This window comes from Typopeltis vanoorti, chromosome 8, assembly GCF_054136105.1.
Source record: "Typopeltis vanoorti isolate ZY-2024b chromosome 8, IOZ_Tvanoo_1.0, whole genome shotgun sequence".
In the NCBI taxonomy this organism is placed as follows: domain Eukaryota; kingdom Metazoa; phylum Arthropoda; class Arachnida; order Uropygi; family Thelyphonidae; genus Typopeltis; species Typopeltis vanoorti.
The window spans coordinates 50,927,517-50,944,934 of record NC_143556.1 but is presented as its reverse complement, the minus strand read 5'-3'; the positions used below and the strand labels follow the sequence as shown (position 1 = coordinate 50,944,934).

The 17,418-nt window shown below is 36.6% G+C and overlaps 1 protein-coding gene across 2 annotated transcripts in view; it reads right to left on the bottom strand.

Moving 5' to 3' along the window:
• LOC150103982 (breast cancer anti-estrogen resistance protein 3 homolog) overlaps positions 1-17,418 on the bottom strand; it is an 82,428-nt gene that overhangs the window by 35,597 nt on the left and 29,413 nt on the right. For both annotated transcript variants that reach the window (XM_090396658.1, XM_090396659.1), the window contains 3 exons: positions 11,516-11,636; positions 4,906-5,151; positions 3,684-4,831 (listed from right to left, as the gene is read on the bottom strand). In XM_090396658.1, the coding sequence (XP_090252784.1) occupies positions 3,684-4,831; positions 4,906-5,151; positions 11,516-11,636 (1,515 nt within the window). The remainder of the gene's footprint in view (positions 1-3,683; positions 4,832-4,905; positions 5,152-11,515; positions 11,637-17,418) is intronic.

The window sequence follows — 17,418 nt, the reverse complement described above, 5'->3', positions numbered from 1 at the left end:
CAAATGGCAATTGATTCAGCCTCTTTTCCGACTTAGATCAAGCCGAGTTGGTCAAGCTGAAGTTGAAGAAGGGGGGCTAGTTTGTTTCATGAACGTTAGTCTCTTCGAAAGACAATCTCACACCTTAGATAATTACACTGTATGAAATCAAGTTTTAGTGATAAGTAGTTCAAGGGAGTAACATGATTGTCCGAATTAGGATAGCGGCAGTAAGTGAAAGGCATGAAAAGAAGTGAGGAAATCATGAGCCACATCAGATTGTAAAGCGGATGTGGAGTATGCCAACTGAGGTTCGTTTAGGGATAACAGATCGAACTTTGATACCTGTTTAGTGGTAGTGTACATAATTAATGTTTGTATTGATGCCCCCAGATGTGGATGGAATGAATATGGAAGTTTTTTTATTGGATGGAATTTACGATCTCGTTTTGGAAGTATTTTCTCGCCTTTTTGTTATATATTTCTGTGACTTTTGGTGATTTTTTTTTATATCCGTAATAACATGCAACTGCGGTGAGAGACTTGTATAATTCCTTACACACACGAAATAGTCAAACTCTAATCCTCTTTGCATTGTTCCACACACCTCATTGATATTATATGACTGGCATGTCGAAGGTGAACACAGTCTAGCTAAAACTGAAATGCAGTTACCTGTTCAAGCTCCGTCTTCCTCACACCTTACCAAAAGAAAAAAATTAATGAAGTGATATGTTTCCAAAAATTTCTCGTTGTTTGTTAGTTTAAAAAAAAAAAGAAATGCTTTAAGTTTCGGAAGAGATAAAACGAAAATAAATACTTTAATTTAGAAATAAGATCTTCAGAAAGATTGCTTTCTATTCTTTTTCTCGAATACTTTCGCTCCAGTATTGTTCTTAGAAGCCAAGCGATTTTCAGATTGGCTACGATTAAACTGTAGCATCCAAGTATGTTCTAGAAGCATCAGGTTTCGAAATGCAGCCAATCTTTGTAACTCATCTCTGTTATACTATTAACCACAAATTCCATTCAGTCAAAGGAACAAATCGAGATTGGCAACCATAGCCACTATGGATCTTTCCGCGATAAGCATATGAGTTTATAGTTATCGTGCATAGACAAGATAGAAAAGACTGACGTAATTAAAAAAAAAAAATAAATAACAGTTTCTCCCCACTAAAACCGAGTTCTTGCAAAACAGCCAGGAAAAACTCAAATATGATATATTTTTTTAACAACTTGCGTATATGTCTCTATAATAATACCGCATTTTTAGTTAGACAGACAAGGGAGTTCAATTCCAGTTAAAAGCGAGTTGCCAATTTTAGTACGACAGTAACAGGGATTTTCTTCCAGGAATCTCGAACTCATCGTCTCACATACAAGTAAACTGGCCAAGAAAATGCATGCATTACATAGTTTATGGTTTAAGATTATTAATATTATGAACAGAACACTCGCTTCATAATTGCTTTGGATTAATTTAAACAATGAACCAGTATCAAGATTACTATTAAACCAAGTACTATAGAGAGTCACTTACTTTGCGTAATGCAAGAATCGTTAGGGCTAAAATGTAACCTGCTCCGGTCAAAGTTAAATCTTAGCGATCCGCTGTTTTTATTCAGACGTATTCAACAGGACGCCGCTTGCAAATATGAAGTATAAATCCAATTTATAAAATGCAGAGGCGGATCAAGCGGGTATCGGACCTGGCGGCCGGAGCTCCGAAACTTCCAAAACTGGAAATCTATTACTAAACTTTATCCGACCGAAGAATTATATCTGCAAATTATTGCAATGTTTTGAGATATAAGTATTAAATTACATATCATGGGTGCTTAATTATTTTGTTATGGTGAAGTCTTAGTTCTCTTTGTAGTATATGCATATACACTTTTTAGGAGTCCGTAAACTTTACCGCCAGGGGTCCCCAGCTGGCTTAATTCACCTCTGATAAAATCACTAATTTTGAAAATAGTCAAAAAAAAAAAAAAAAAGGAAGAAAGAAAGAAATTAAATATTAAAAGTAAAATTCAACAAACACCGTTCCAAATCGTAAGTGAAATCTCAAATAAATATAAATCTCGTGTGTAAATTTTATTGTTTTAATTGTAACAGCAACAATATCACTAATAAAAGTGATGTCAGCACAGATAGCAGCGCCGCTTCTAAATTGCAGCTAATGCACTGCTTTGTCAGCACTTTGCTCACTTTTTTTTTTTTTTTTTTTTTTTTTTAACATAGATGTTGTTATGATCCAATAGATACAAGGGCATGGTTTAATGAATTCGGATTAAAGCTCGTAGTAGTGGACCGTTATATTTACTACTATTAGATGAGCAAAAGATGAACAGCAGTATCACAGTGTGTGTGTGTGTGTGTGTGTGTGGACATAGTAAAGTATGTTTTAAAATGAACTCACATTTGCTGTTCGGGATTCAACATACACTGTCGAATAATAAAATTGAAAGTAAAATGATACACTTACAACAAAATTAGATAATTTATATAAAATTAAAAAAAAACTTAGAATTTAAAGAAAAATTATCTTTAAGTGTTTATTATGTCACAATTTTAAATTATATAAGAAGTTTTCGAAGTACACTTTTTTCAAATATTAATACATCTCATATAACAATTATGGGAAAAGAAATTTAAAGAGATTTGTTTCATGCGAACTGAATCATTTTGGTCCTCTATCTATACCTTTAATTTAATAAAATGTATTTTATAATTCTTATGTAATAAGAAACAATAATTCATAAACATTAACTAATTATATTTTATTGATCTATTTAAACTGCCATCCTATAAATGTACTGGTTACAATATAATGCTTCATTCTAGAAGGGCGACATCATTCTGAGTTTTTATTTTCTTTATGAGCAATGATTTTCATTATTTCTTGCGATGATATAATAGACCTCGTTTTAGGCAAATTCAAATGACTTTTAAAAGTAGCAGAGATAAAAACTGAAATACATCCATTATTTCTTATCTTCTGTGAACTACAGAATGTTAATTATCTGCGAGTATTTACTTATCGAAGTTCTTTATTGTAAATATATCTTATTTCTTTATGAAGACATATTCCCATTAAGATATCAGAGTACGTGCATTGTTTCGGAAGGTTAGGATAAAAATATGCCAGCTTGGAAATTGATGGAAAATCCAATTAAAGTATTTTATTAATGAAGGAATACTCGTTTATTAAACAGAGAAAATAAATAAACAACCATTCCCAATGTATTGGTGCTTACTTTCACACCCATTTGTTCGTGGTAGTATTAAAGGGGGAAATGAGTTGTTTTTTAATTTTTAAAAATGAAAAAATATTTTTTTACATGACACCATGGATCTTTTCCCTCCCACTCTTATTAACACAAACTATAAATCCCCCCCCCCCAAAAAAAAAGTATTATCAAATACTTTTGGGGGGGGGGGCTCTTAAAGCCCACAACCTGCTCAAATTTGCATTCGTAACCATAATTGTACGGAAGTGAGTAGTTGAGTCTTACGCTTTGGAATTTGGGAGTACCTCCCACCCCCCCCAATCATCTTCATAATAATATTTATGGAGGATATTCTTTATATTTATGGGTAATATTTCCAAATATAGTGGAAAGATTCAGTAGCATTAGCTATTTTAAGCACAAAACAGTAAAACTCATAAATGAAATAATTTATGAGAAATAACTTACCTTTCCAATAAATCTAATCGCAGCTGACGGCCTTGAGGAAGGAGCAAGAGTTCAAGGCCAGTGACAACCCCTAACCCAAGGTCATGCTCTCCGTTTGTCTTCAAGACATCGAGGTCTGTTCTCGTAAGATGACTAGCCAATATTCGAGACCCGTAGTCCATTAACATACACCTGGCCTTCGCCAACGCTGTGGAGTCCAGTGGTTTGTTCTCTGCAGGTAGCAACATAGTCGAAAAGGTCGTCAGATCAAACACTGATGAGGGGTGCGTTTCTGGGAGGGTCACCGTTTTTTCATCCTCTCCCTGCGACACAGAACGATTGTCCAACACAATCCTACTATCGCGAATTGTTTTACAGACGTCTATTTCTTTCAGTTTTTCCTTGTCGGGGACACACGGCTGCACACCGGGGGAGTCCACCTGTCCACCTTCTCGCGTATTTGTTAAGTTCTCGGCCTCCTTTTCTTTGTCCCGATACACAGGCTCTGAATAGACGTGTCCTACTGCATTTTCGTTTGTGTATGTTCCAGGTGGCGCTTTGGTTGGCATTTGATTTTGAGTGTATCGTTTAGAAGGTACCCTACTTGGTTTGGGAGGCGGTCGATCATCTTGTTCGCCATCAGTGGTTGTTGTTGAAGATAGCCTAGGATCCCAAGTTCTCCTTTCTAAAGTGGGACTTATCATGGGATCACTTCCGACTCGAGTTACCATTCGTGGAGTCGAAATTTGATGATGAGGCCTCAGCGTTGCAAATCCGATGATGCTTGGATGAGCTCTAGCAGCCGATAACATTTTCGAAGGTAAAGATTCTGCAGACAGGCTACCTTCTGATAATTTGTGCGGAATTTCCGGCGGTTGAGACAGTCTCCTAGTCGTAAGGTCTTCGTGACTCATTCCATCTACATGAGAAGGTTCTTTTTCGAAACTGACGGCTGCATAATGCATTTGACATTCCAATCCGTAGCGAGAAGCATAATAAGTCAGAGGCATACTTCTGTTGACCGGATGTGATATGATAGCTCCGGATGCAGCAGAGATAGGTCGCTTATTACCTACGTAATAGGTCACAAGATCAGGTACTGTGTCAAAACAGTCATCCTCAAACTGATATTGAATCCTTTCGTAAACTGTAAACGGTTGGAACACCACCTAGTGGGAAAAAGAAGAATGAGCACCGCATTAAAACATAATAAAATGTGAACTGTTGATGAAGCGAAGCTTACCTTATTAATGACGAAATGAAGAGATGCACCTTTCCAGCGGCAAGTCAATACGTAATCTCCAGGTCGAGAAATGCAGTCCCGAATAAGAAAATCTCCGTCTTCCGACATCAGTTCTTCCGCCCTTTGACGAGGGATAGTACCATGGTACCACGCATGGCTTCTGAGATCGCTGTTGTCAAGACTAAGCTCCCATTCTAGCGCTTTCTTCAATTCCTCCGTAGATGCCTGGATATCAGCCATGGGTTCCTGGGGGGTAAAAAATCAATCACGTGATCTAATTACCAATAACTCTTTGGAAACAATACGCGCATATTATTCCCGAGTTAAATTGCTTTTTTAACCACGATAAGAGAAAGAAATTATGTACACCTTTATCAGGTACGCAGAACGAAAATACACCTGCACGTATGCAGCTCATAAAAGTCTCATTGGCGTGTCCTTTACAGCATTTATCAGCCACTACTACGTAAATGAAGCGTACTCCTTCCTCCCTTCTAAATGTAGGGAAGTTTATAAACACACACGTTAACCTAAGAGGAAGGTCAATGAGTTGGTTAGCATGTTCATCCGTCATTTGTATGTATACGTGTGGGTGGACAGAATGCTTTCCTTCTCAAAGTAAGTAGGCGGCGTGGAATTTGTTCCCAAAGAATATACTAACCAGGTGGCTACAAAAAGCTTCACAAAAAAATAAAAAGAAAAAAAAAAGGAAAGAAAAAATTAATCATGCTTATAATTAACGCTTATTTTTATTTTATTTATTTATTTTATTTTTTTGATTTAGTATTTACTTACACGTTGCAGAATGAGTTATACTAAAACCAACTTAAGAATAATGAATTTAAGATTTTTTCCAAAGCTTTTTTTTTTATCTCTGAACGATGTATTAAGGAGTGGCCTTTGCTGCATCACTCCTAATCATTATTTCCTACCTTTAAAAGGAAGAAAAAAATTAGTTCCCAGTGATGCTCTACATCTGTTTTCGTTTATTTTAACGGGATTTACGTTTCGAATTAGCAAGACAAACACCATTTTAGGACCATCTACAGTACTCATCATAGGATAAACAACCTTTCAATGCTTCTTGGATTCATTAACAATAATAATAAAATAAATAAAATTGGGACTTTTTTTTTAATTGAACAATAGTAATTGTTGAGCTTCTGCCAAGGCAACTAAGGCCATGTAGCTAGCGCACTGCGTCTGTTCTCTAGCTATGTTTCGTGGGATGAAAAACCCGAGATTTCCAGAGGAAGTAACCTTGTTACCTCATATGTAATCAATCGCCTTCAGCTGAAGTTTTTTTTTTTTTTTTTTTCCCTCCTTCTATGGGAATCAAACTCAGGTCTTTCCAACCGAAGAGCGGCGTTGATGGCGACTGCATTACGGAGATACCATAGGAAGGAGAAATTTGGTTGCCTTTTTCTGGGCATAAGGCGTTAGATCAGAAAAATTGATTTTTTCCATATACTTGTCTTTTTCCCAAAAATGCTGTACTCTGTTTTTAGCATCCACATTGTTAAGTAAAATACTACCGTACAAATTAATATTATCAATAACCATGTTGTCAATAGTTAAGACTACACGGAAATCTAGTAGGCGGCGTGTAATTTGTTCCCAAACAGTAATAACAGGTAATAGTACACTATTATCTGTTGGCCTACTATAAACCTCTAGTTATTGGAGGCCTGAAGAAACTCGAAAACTTAGTGTCTCTAGAGCAGGATTTCCGGTTATGTTGTTTAAAAAATAAAGTCAAAACTCTTAGTTCCCACGGTACTAAATGTATTATAGGTTTATAACATTTCGTGGAGGTAGTTTTTTTTTTGTTGTTGTTGTTGTTGTTTGTTTTTTGGTACATTGGAAAGAAGGACTGACACATTATTGGTTGGAAAGGCCTGAACTCGAATCCGCTCAAATGTACCAGATATATTTTCTAGCTCCTGAACCCAAGTCGTGTTAGCTGATCTCAGGTGGAGGAGGTGGGTTCACTCCTCAATATACCGTATATATAGACACTCGCACCCCCCCCCGTCATACGACACATTAGGTTCCAGACCACCCTCGTATAACGAAAATTTTTTCTTTCTATTCCGCTTGTAGATGCATGTAATGATTTAATAACATTTTAAGAAACGATATATGTGCATAACTGATATAAATAAAGCATTTATTTACGTCAGTTATGTAAACGAAAAATTACGAATAATTTTAGCAAATGACAAAAAAATATTGAAGGAAGAATGAAAGGATCTAGTTTAGTCATTATCCACATCATTAATATTTCGGCAATAACATTGTCACATTTAGATAACAACAATATTTAACTGGTATTGACTAAGATATGACGTCAAGTGTCATGTTTCCATAGAACACGAGATTGTTCCATTGTGATGAAATATGAATAATCTATGCTTTTATAAATTTGCTAATTGCATGTATATTAAATTATTAATTCTATTGTTTGTGCTACTGGACGGTGTAGTTGGCGAAGTCGTCTGCTTTCATTGTGAGGAACGGCGAATCGCTTTCAGTGTGCAGGCGCACTTGGCTATTCCTTACAATGATCTGTAAAAATAATGATAAATGCATACGTTGTTGTGTAACTGTTCAGTAATTATTAGACAGATAACACTGATCAAAAATGAGATGAATTCTATGTATCTTCAGACAGAGAATTTTTTTTAAAGGACCTTTTATCAACACCTCTTTGTTACGAGTAAAAAGATACGTTTGATTAAGCGGTGTTTCTGTGATAAAAAATTGTCAATTGAATAAAAAAACCTTTTATAAAATAAATAATCTGCCCTAATTCAGGCGCATGCATGAATTAGGGCAGATTATTATATACGTTTATTAACATAATACGATCTAATACGTTTATTAACATAAGTAAGAAAATATACAACTTTAAAAAGTGCTTGAAGTTTTGAGTGAGAGTGAAGGAAGTGAATATTCAGCGACATTCTTCACCCCCCCCTCACCTCGTGGTATACTTTGCTGTGCGTTTATCAAGTTTATCATTTTCAACTTTGTTATTCCCAAATCTTTCAAACAATATCTCTGAATAATCCCGGACTTACAATTCTATTTTAATAAAACACTTTTCCAAATGTTTGTCTTTTATTACTTCCTTAATTTGAAGTTCAACAAACATTATTATTACATGGGAAACTTTATGAAGTTCCTTAGATTCATTGAGGAAGGCCCTAAACATTATGCCAAGCACTATCCAACATTTTCTCAATATCTACCATACTTCGTTTTGAACTCACGTCAAGGTACCAACAGGACTCTGTCAACCTATTCCAGTCATTCACTACTCTCCAAGCAAAAAAATGTACTCCCTACACCCCTGCTAACTACGCTTTTGCTCAATTTCCAAAAGGGGTCCCTTTCTTCCATGAGCAAGCCTGCTCGGAAAAATTTCCTCTGAATTAATCTTGTAAAAACCTTTCAATAATTTGTATGTCTCAATCAGATTTGACAGATGGAAAGGGAGACATGTATGTCTCCCTTTCCATCTGTCAAACAATTTCTGTTGTGACCCACAAATCTTCAACCTATCCTATAAGATGCATTCCTGCCACCATCTTGGTCATTCACCTCTAGATCATCTCCACGTCCTCCTCATCCTCCAGTAACTCAGGTAAACCAGATCTGTGCACAGCAGTCGAGATGGGGTTTTACTAAGATATTGTAAAGAGGTATAATAATCTACTTAACTGCTCATCAGGGTGTTCTTCAATAACCAAGTAATCCGATAAGTTGTTTCAATTCTCTACCCACTAGCATCCGCTAAATCCGACATTTCACCAATTTCCTGGAGTACAGTTTCATCAGTATGGTATATACACAGCTCTTCATCCCAAATGCACATAACACTTTGCCACATTAAACTGATCTCCATTCTCCTTTGACCATATTGCCAGTCTATTTAAATCATTCTAAAAATTAACATTATCTTTATTGACTATTGTTCTACCCAATTTTTGCATCATCGGAAAACAACTGAATAGTTCTCCTCATATCATAACTCCCTTAATTCTGGTTTCGGAAATATTTGGAAATTTCCGATGTCACAACTACATTTTCGAAGTTAGGTATTGGAATCGAAATCCATTTTGATCACATGATTTAACAAAGCTTTTTGTTGGAAGTTTATTTTTCACTTGGTTAGACTATAATAAATTTAGTTTAATCCTTTATCCAAGTGTATGCAAACAAAGTTTGCGCCTGAAAATATCTTCAGGACTGCGGTGAGGTAAGATTTAAACTAAATTTATTATAGTCTAACCAAGTGAAAAATAAACTTCCAACATCTTTCTCTAAATCCAGACTCATTCAATAATAAGGTGGTACACCTTTTGGCAACTCCTATAGGTAAATATGACCTCTCCTATTGCTTCTGCCTTAGTATCTCCACGGTTGGGTCTGCCTCCCACTGACGAGACCTCAATAAATGTTAAAACCGGTCTGGGTAGTGGCCCTTCCCTTAATGCATAGCAGTATGCATGTCCGAAAGGATATGTGCTTTGCATTATGGGAGATACTGAGACAAGGAGTGATGAGAGCTTGGTCCACCTTTGCTCGGAGTTGCACCACCTTACCTCAGTCCTGAAGATATTTTCAGGCGCAAACTTTGTTTGCATATACTTGGATAAAGGATTAAACGAAATTGATCATAACAAAGCTTTTCATGAGGTGAAAATGTTGCGATGACATTCTTTGGCTCAGCACGACACTTCTGTTTTATACTCTCTCTCTCTGGTGTAAAATCGGAAGATCATATCATCTTGACAATGCTTCATCGTTGTCGGGCTGTAACAATAGTACAAAAGTATCGCTGTTTTATAAATCACCCTTGCATACTTAGCAATACTGCAATTACAGTACTTAAATCTCCACAAATATTCCAGTCAAAAGCTTCCTTCGTACTTATTGCAGAAGAGAGTTATGAAAGTCTTGTTACTATTATCGCAATAAATCTGTTTTTAGCTTGTTTTGGAAGTCCGCAAAATGTTGCCACACCAATAACAACTTTCATTTACCTCAAAATACAAAGTTGGATTTTGTTTATATGTTTAAAAAAAACGAGAAAATGTCTTGCTTGAAACTAATAACTTTCACTGTTGAGATCTGCGCAGTTCGGATTTAGATGAATTAAAATTTCAATTAAAATCATCCAATTCTTTCTGTTCAGTCTGTTGATAACTTCATAAATGCATTCATCTGATGATGACATCTTCCTGTTCAACTGGAAGCAGAAAGTTCATCTGTCATTACGGTGATGGTGAATCAGATGCTGGCAGATCTTAAAAGAGCGAGGCGCTGCACGCTCTTGACAGAATTTACAACCGGCATATGGCAGGTTATCCTTTTGAAGACAATATCAAACGTTTATTTGTTCTTTCTTTCATTTTCTTAAATCACTGACACTCCAAAATACAGGCCTTTCTCCTAAATCCTGGGGATCAAATTACTTTGCAAGACATGTAGCAATAATGAGCCCATTCTTTTTTCTTTTTCTTTTTAGTCTCCAGTTTCAACGCCCATAGTAATAATAAAGAGTATTCATGCCTTACCGCAAAAGTGTGTTGCTGCTAACAACTGTTAAGTAGCAACAAAACAAAAGCAGTCCATGCTTACTTTACAACCACTACCTTTTAAATGTGACGTCACATGCAGCGAGTCATTGACTACTGATTACAAGAAGCACTAGAGCCAAAATTCCACCTACTGTAACTCCGGTTATACGTTGAATATTATCCATTCGCCACTTGAATTCGAAAGAATGCATTCAACCGAACAAAAAATTAAGTAACGATTTTAAAACACATCAAATCCTAATAATAAAAAGTCGAACAATTTGAAAATAGCAAAACATGTTATTTTAAAACGTCAATTTTCTCCTCTTCTAACTCTACAGATTGTTCAACCGATTCTTAATACTTAAAATTTAGTATTATTACAGAGTAATATAATTCAGGCTAAAATATCATATGAAAAGTATATCTATAAAAAGAATCCTTATATGAACGGAAGTTTTCAGATTGCTGATTTGGATTTAATAACACCTCGAAGTATATTTAACTTATTTAAATTAATTTCAGGTTACAAAAGGAAAAAAAAAGTTTCTATTTGTTGACCAATGGTCATTTTAAATTTATAGAAGTACAGTTATTAACGATCTTAATAAACTTTAGCAGCAGTAAAAGCCATTCCTAAAGTTCATGGGTTCAGTTTACCAATCGTTGACAGTAAGTGATATGATTAATGTCCAATAATACAACATAATAAGGGAATGTCGCTTCCCTCCAGCGAAAATTACAGGATGTCAAGCTGCACGGAGATGTTTGCACAAAAGCCTCTTCCCCTTCTTATACCCCCCCCCCTCTAAAAATCTAAAGAGAAGCTCGATTTGAAAAGCTCAAAGGCACAAAATGAACAGTAGCAAACTTCAGAATTTAGGTCAAGGAAATTTAGTTCGAATACGTGACAAAGAACAGCACCCTTATTCGGATGCAGTATTTGTTACCGGATTAGCAAAGCGAAAAAGAAAAAAAATAGGAAAAAAAAATCTTCGAGAAAGGTTAATTGCTCATCTTACCACCATACTTGTCCTTGTGCTTAAACGTATACTGGATCTCACGCTGTTTCTACCACTAGAGCATCGACTATTCCTTAAATTTGAAGAACTTTTGGATCTCGGAGAAGATATGGATTCCGGACTAGAAAATTAAAAAAGTTAGCCTTTTATAATTGCTTTTTCATTTTTTAATTAATTAGCACAAAAATATCAGTTATCTACATTATACAGTAATATCTTTTAAATATAAAATTTATACATATATTTCTCGTCTATTCTAGTTGTTTGTTGGAGGACTTCCCGGGTAACAAATGGCAATGCTATAGCCAATGAAGTTTTAACTGAGGCTCGGCTATTGCCGTTACCCTGTCATGATTAGAGCTTTTTAGCTCAGTAACACCCCACCCACACAGATTTTCTTCATTCAGATGACGGGATAAAGAGTCAAGGACTCAGTCCATCGCCCAGTTCTTATAAGAACTATAAGTTGTTTGTTGGGGAGATTAGGTTTAGGGAAATAAAGTCCTTTTTAGGACTTCCACGGTAGCAAATGTCAATGCTGTAGCCAATGAAGTTTTAACTGAGGCTCGGCTATTGCCGTTACCCAGCCATGACTACAGCTTTTTAGCTCAATAACACCCCATCCACACAGATTTACTTCATTCAGATGACGGGATAAAGAGTCAAGGACTCAGTCCATCGCCCAGTTCTTATAAGAAGTTGTTTGTTGGATCTGAAAATGGTGAAAAAGTCCTTTTTAGGATTCCCAGGGTAACAAATGGCAATGCTGTAGCCAATGAAGTTTCAACTGAGGCTAGGCTATTGCCGTTACCCAGCCATGACTAGAGCTTTTAGCTCAATAACACTCCATCCACACAGATTTTTCTTCATTCAGATGACGGGATAAAGAGTCAAGGACTCAGTCCATCGCCCAGTTCTTTTAAGAACTTAAGTTGTTTGTTGCCTGCACTGAAATCAATCATAGTTAACCGGTGTTCTTTCATAGCGCCCCCTATAAAATTAAAAAGCAATTATAAAAGTTAGCCTTTTATAATTACTTTTTCATTTTTTAATTAGTTAGCACAAAAATATCAGTTATCTACATTATACAGTAATATCTTTTAAATATAAAATTTATACATATATTTCTCGTCTATTCTAGTTGTTTGTTGCTTGCACTGAAATCAAACATAGTTAACCGGCGTTCTTTCATAGCGACCCCTATCATTGCCTAAGTTTTCCATTTCCAAGAAACTTTAGAAAATTTCATTATCCTCCATCGCGTACCATCTGTGGAAACTGATGAACTTCGGCATCTCAACGACGCCATATAATGACATCCTCCCTTCTCTCCCCTGCGTTACTCATACAGCACGATGACTGCATGGAAAATACACAACATAAACAGATCGACGGCTGTGCGACAGGATGGAACCAAAAAAAAGCAAAAACACTATAATAAGATAAATAATTTTTAATAATCCGTTAACTTTTTTAAATAAGAAAACAAACTACAGAGTTGGTTTAAAATTACGATACTTTTTTGTTGTTTTTTAAGCTGTCGTTTGGTTCCATAGTAAAACACTTCTTAGGCCGATTGTGAAATGTGTCTGTTGGCAACCAGTCAGCTGGAAGATAGGATTTCACCGGCAGTAGGAAAAGAACTTCTTAGTTCTCCGACTGAATCGGTGATGTGTGACATCGCTGCACAGTTGATGAATGATATCGGGAGGAGCGTTCCCATTGCCTCTACCATAAACAGATGTGATCGAAAGATTACGTAAACCGTAAGTATGACGGACGTTGTCAAGCGCAGGTAGACACGACGATCATTCTCCTACGTCCCCCCCCCCCAACTTGGTTCCCCTTGGTCTTTTTTTCCCTCCCCCGTCGCGATAAACTGGTTTCTCTGAAGGGGAACTCTTTGCGAAAGGAAACAGAGAAGGTAATCTGCGGTGGTATTATGGGATTCTGTGTCACGGAAGACTGCGGGAGATGATGATAAGAAGGAATAAATTATTAACACCTGGAAAGGGCCTTTCAAGGTGTGTGTTTTTCTTTCATAAGTGAAAATTGAGTTACGGCAATCTAAGAGCTGATCCGTTAATTAAAGTTCATAAGATGTTAATTAAAGACTTGGATCAAAAGGTACCGATGGCTAAGCTTTCTAATATTTCTTTTGTTTGTTTGTTGCTGTTTTTAATCAAACTTTGACTCATCGATGGTTTTAATTACATTTATTGCAACTCGGCTCTTTTATTATTATTAAGAGAGACTTCCAGGGAATCAGAGACTCATCGAGGGAGGCCACATACTACCCACACCAGTGATCATACTTATTCTTGAATTCATTCACACTGCTTGCACTCACAACATCCAATGGCAATCCATTCCAATCACGCACCACCCTCTGAGAGAAAAATCTAGCCCTTACACCCTTCTTGGCAGCCTTCAATCTCAGCTTCCAAGGATGCTCTCTCGTCCTTTCCCCACCCTCCATAAATTGAAAAATCCCATCAATTGAAATCCTGTATGACCCTTTCACCAGTTTGTAAGTCTCAATCATATCATCCCTCTTTCTCCTGTTTGCTAGTGTCTGCAATCTACAAATTCTCAATCTGTCTTCATAATCAGTATTCCACAATCCTGATATCATTTTTAACACTCGCCTTTGTACTCTCTCCAATATATCAGAATCACATCGGAAACCAGGAGACCAGACCTGCGCACAATAGTCCAAGTGAGGTCTTATCAAGGCCTTAAAAAGAGACAAAATAACATCCTTATCTTTACATGTGAACATTCGTTTGAGCATTGCAATTATCTTTTGAGTTGTATTTGCAGTCTTTGCCACATGGCCCTAAACTTCAACTTCCTATCTATTAACACTCCAAGATCCCTAGCCTCATCAGTTTCTTCTAGCCTAAATCCCACCAATATAATACGACATTGGATAGGTAATCGTGCCGAAGTGAATGACTTTACATTTACTGACATTGAACTAACACCCATTTTCCCATGCCCACAATTCCAGCATATTCAAATCATTCTGCAAGGACTGCATATCAGCAGCATTCATGATTACCCTGCCTCTCTTTGCATCATCGGCAAATAACTGTATGTCGCTTGTTAAATCTTTCCCAATATCATTAATGTACAGATTGAATAACAGTGGACCAAGCACTGATCCTTGTGGTACACCACTTGTTACCTTAAACCTTGCAGACTCAGATCCCCCGTATACCACTTTTTGATATCTGTCAGTCAGCCATCCTCTTATCCATGCTAATGTTGTATAACCCAAACCCATTTTCTTCAATTTATGCAGCAGTCTGTCATGTTGTATTCTGTCAAAAGCCTTAGCAAAATCCAAAAATATCATGGTGTATCCATTCCCCTTGTCTAGTTCAATGGTAACATTGTCATAGAATGTGAGCAAGTTGCTAAAACATGACATTCCCTTAGTATACCCATGTTGTTCATTGCAAAGTAGAGATTCACTGTCAACCCATTTCTGAATGCGGGCCCTAACTAGTTTTTCTAAAATCTTCACCACCACTCCTGAGATACTAATTGATCGATAGTTTGATACATCGGTCTTTGCACCACCCTTATGCAATGGAATTACCATACATTCCTTCCATTCCTGTGGAATCTTCCCTGTTCTGAGACTCATATTAAACATCCTGGTCAAAGGAATGATCAATTCAGCTGAACACTCTTTTAGCACACATGGTGATATTCCATCAGTCCCTATTACTGAATTCTTATTCAGTTTGTGCAACAGCTCTAATACCTCGGCCTCACACACCTAGTGAAGAGGTAACAGTGAGCTGAATCAATCTTGCGTTCACCAGGTTGATAGCTTTTAACGAAATGGGCACTCATTAACTGAACAAACTCTTCTGCATCAGTAACCCTCACTCCATCTGGATTTAGAAGAGTTATTCTTTCATATTCATTCTTTCTTTTACTTGCTGCATATCGATAGAATTCTTGTGGGTTGTCTTTAGTACGCAGAGCCAGTTTCTTTTCATAATCAGACTTTGCTTTCCGTACAACAGTTGTGACTATTGTTCTAGCCTGCTGCTTATAACGTTCATATCGGACGTCATCCTTATGCAAACGGTATTCCTTCCACATCGTCCTTTTCTTACGAATCTCTTGCTTAATAAGATTACACATCCATTTGACTCCTACTCTGTTTATTCTTCGAACTCTCGGGACACATTCTGATATCGCATCATTTAAATATTGTTTAAATGCTTCCCATACACTGTCGATATCCTTTCCATCCAGCAACCGATCCCATTCCACTGAACTCAATATACTCCTCAGTTGGTCATAATTTCCTGCTTTGTAGTTCAACATGTAATCTTTTCTGAATGGATCATTCATAAACTTAGTATTTCCCAAGTGAGTACCGCATGATCACTTTCGCCAACCGGAAGCAGAATAGTTACGTCTTCAACTGAAAAACCCTCTGACACAATAATCAAATCTAACTCTTTGCCCTGGAGTTCCTCTGTCGCATGCTGCTTGAGGAAGTTTCTCGCATCAGCTCAATAAATGCATTTTCATTCATCTCATGAAATTCTACTGCTACCCAATCAATATTTGTATAATTAAAGTCTCCCATTATGATTACTCTTTTCGCGCTCACCTTTTCTATTTGGTGATGCATTTCTTCATCACCAGCAACCGATCCACCAGGTCTGTAACAACACCCCACTGTGTAATTTGTCTTATTAGATTCCACCTCACACCAGATGGCTTCAAACTCACTGCCACGTATAATATTGTTAGTAGTATTACTACATTCATAGGTATCAACTCTAACTGGATTTAAGTCATCCAATATCATTATATTGCATGTATAATGTACGCCCCCTCCTCTCCCATCCACTCTATCCTTCCTAAAAATACTGTACCTACACTCGATACCAGTTAATAGGTCTGATTCTTATAGCCAGGTCTCACTAATTCCTACAATCTGAGGTCGCAACATATTGACTAAGGCAACAAACTCTACCCCTTTGTTTCTGATACTCCTAGCATTCGTGTACAGACATAATAATCTACCTTCATGTTCTTTAGTATACCCTTGTTTGCAGTCTGCCTAACCCAATTGGACAACTTGCAGATCTCTATTCGTCTCTAATGCTTTACACATATAGACATCTTTGCACACATATAATGAACTATTTTATTTTAAAACATTATATTTTACAATGAACTATTTTCAAATTAGCTATTTTTAGAAGCCTTGTAACGCGGGATGACTTGTTTAATTTATTCATTTAATCGGTTCGTTTTTATTTGTTTCTTTATATGCATATCGGGGCCTTTTATAATTCAATTTTTGTCCTTCGGCAGCCTTTTTAATTTAGCTCCCTCAGGGGAGTAAATATTCCACTTACTCCACCTCTAGTCAGTTCTTATCAAAACACCCAGGTGGTAAAACGTTAAAATAACGCATTCTATTTAAAGTAAACCTCTGAGACACGAACGTGCCAATAGGGGGTCATAGTTTTCACTCCCTCTTATGGTCCAATTAGGACTTGGAGATTCTCACTTCTTATTAATGAAGCATTTGATACAAGCAAGTTTATAGCTTTCAATATTATAATCATTAGCAAGTATAATTGCTGATTATAGGCAACGATATGAGAAAATTTGAACAATAACTTCAGCTCATCACCATCAAACACCGTATCCTCACGAAACACTATTTGTAGATACCAAACGCACATCCCTTTCCCATGGTGATTATGTCTTTCGTACGCTAAACTTGTTATCATTTGTCCAGATATAAAAACCTACAAATGAAATCCCTAATTATATGCCAACAGTCTAACACGAATCTTCCGTGTTATTAGAATAATTACTATGCACGACAAGCTTTGTGAGGCGAGAGCTGTAGC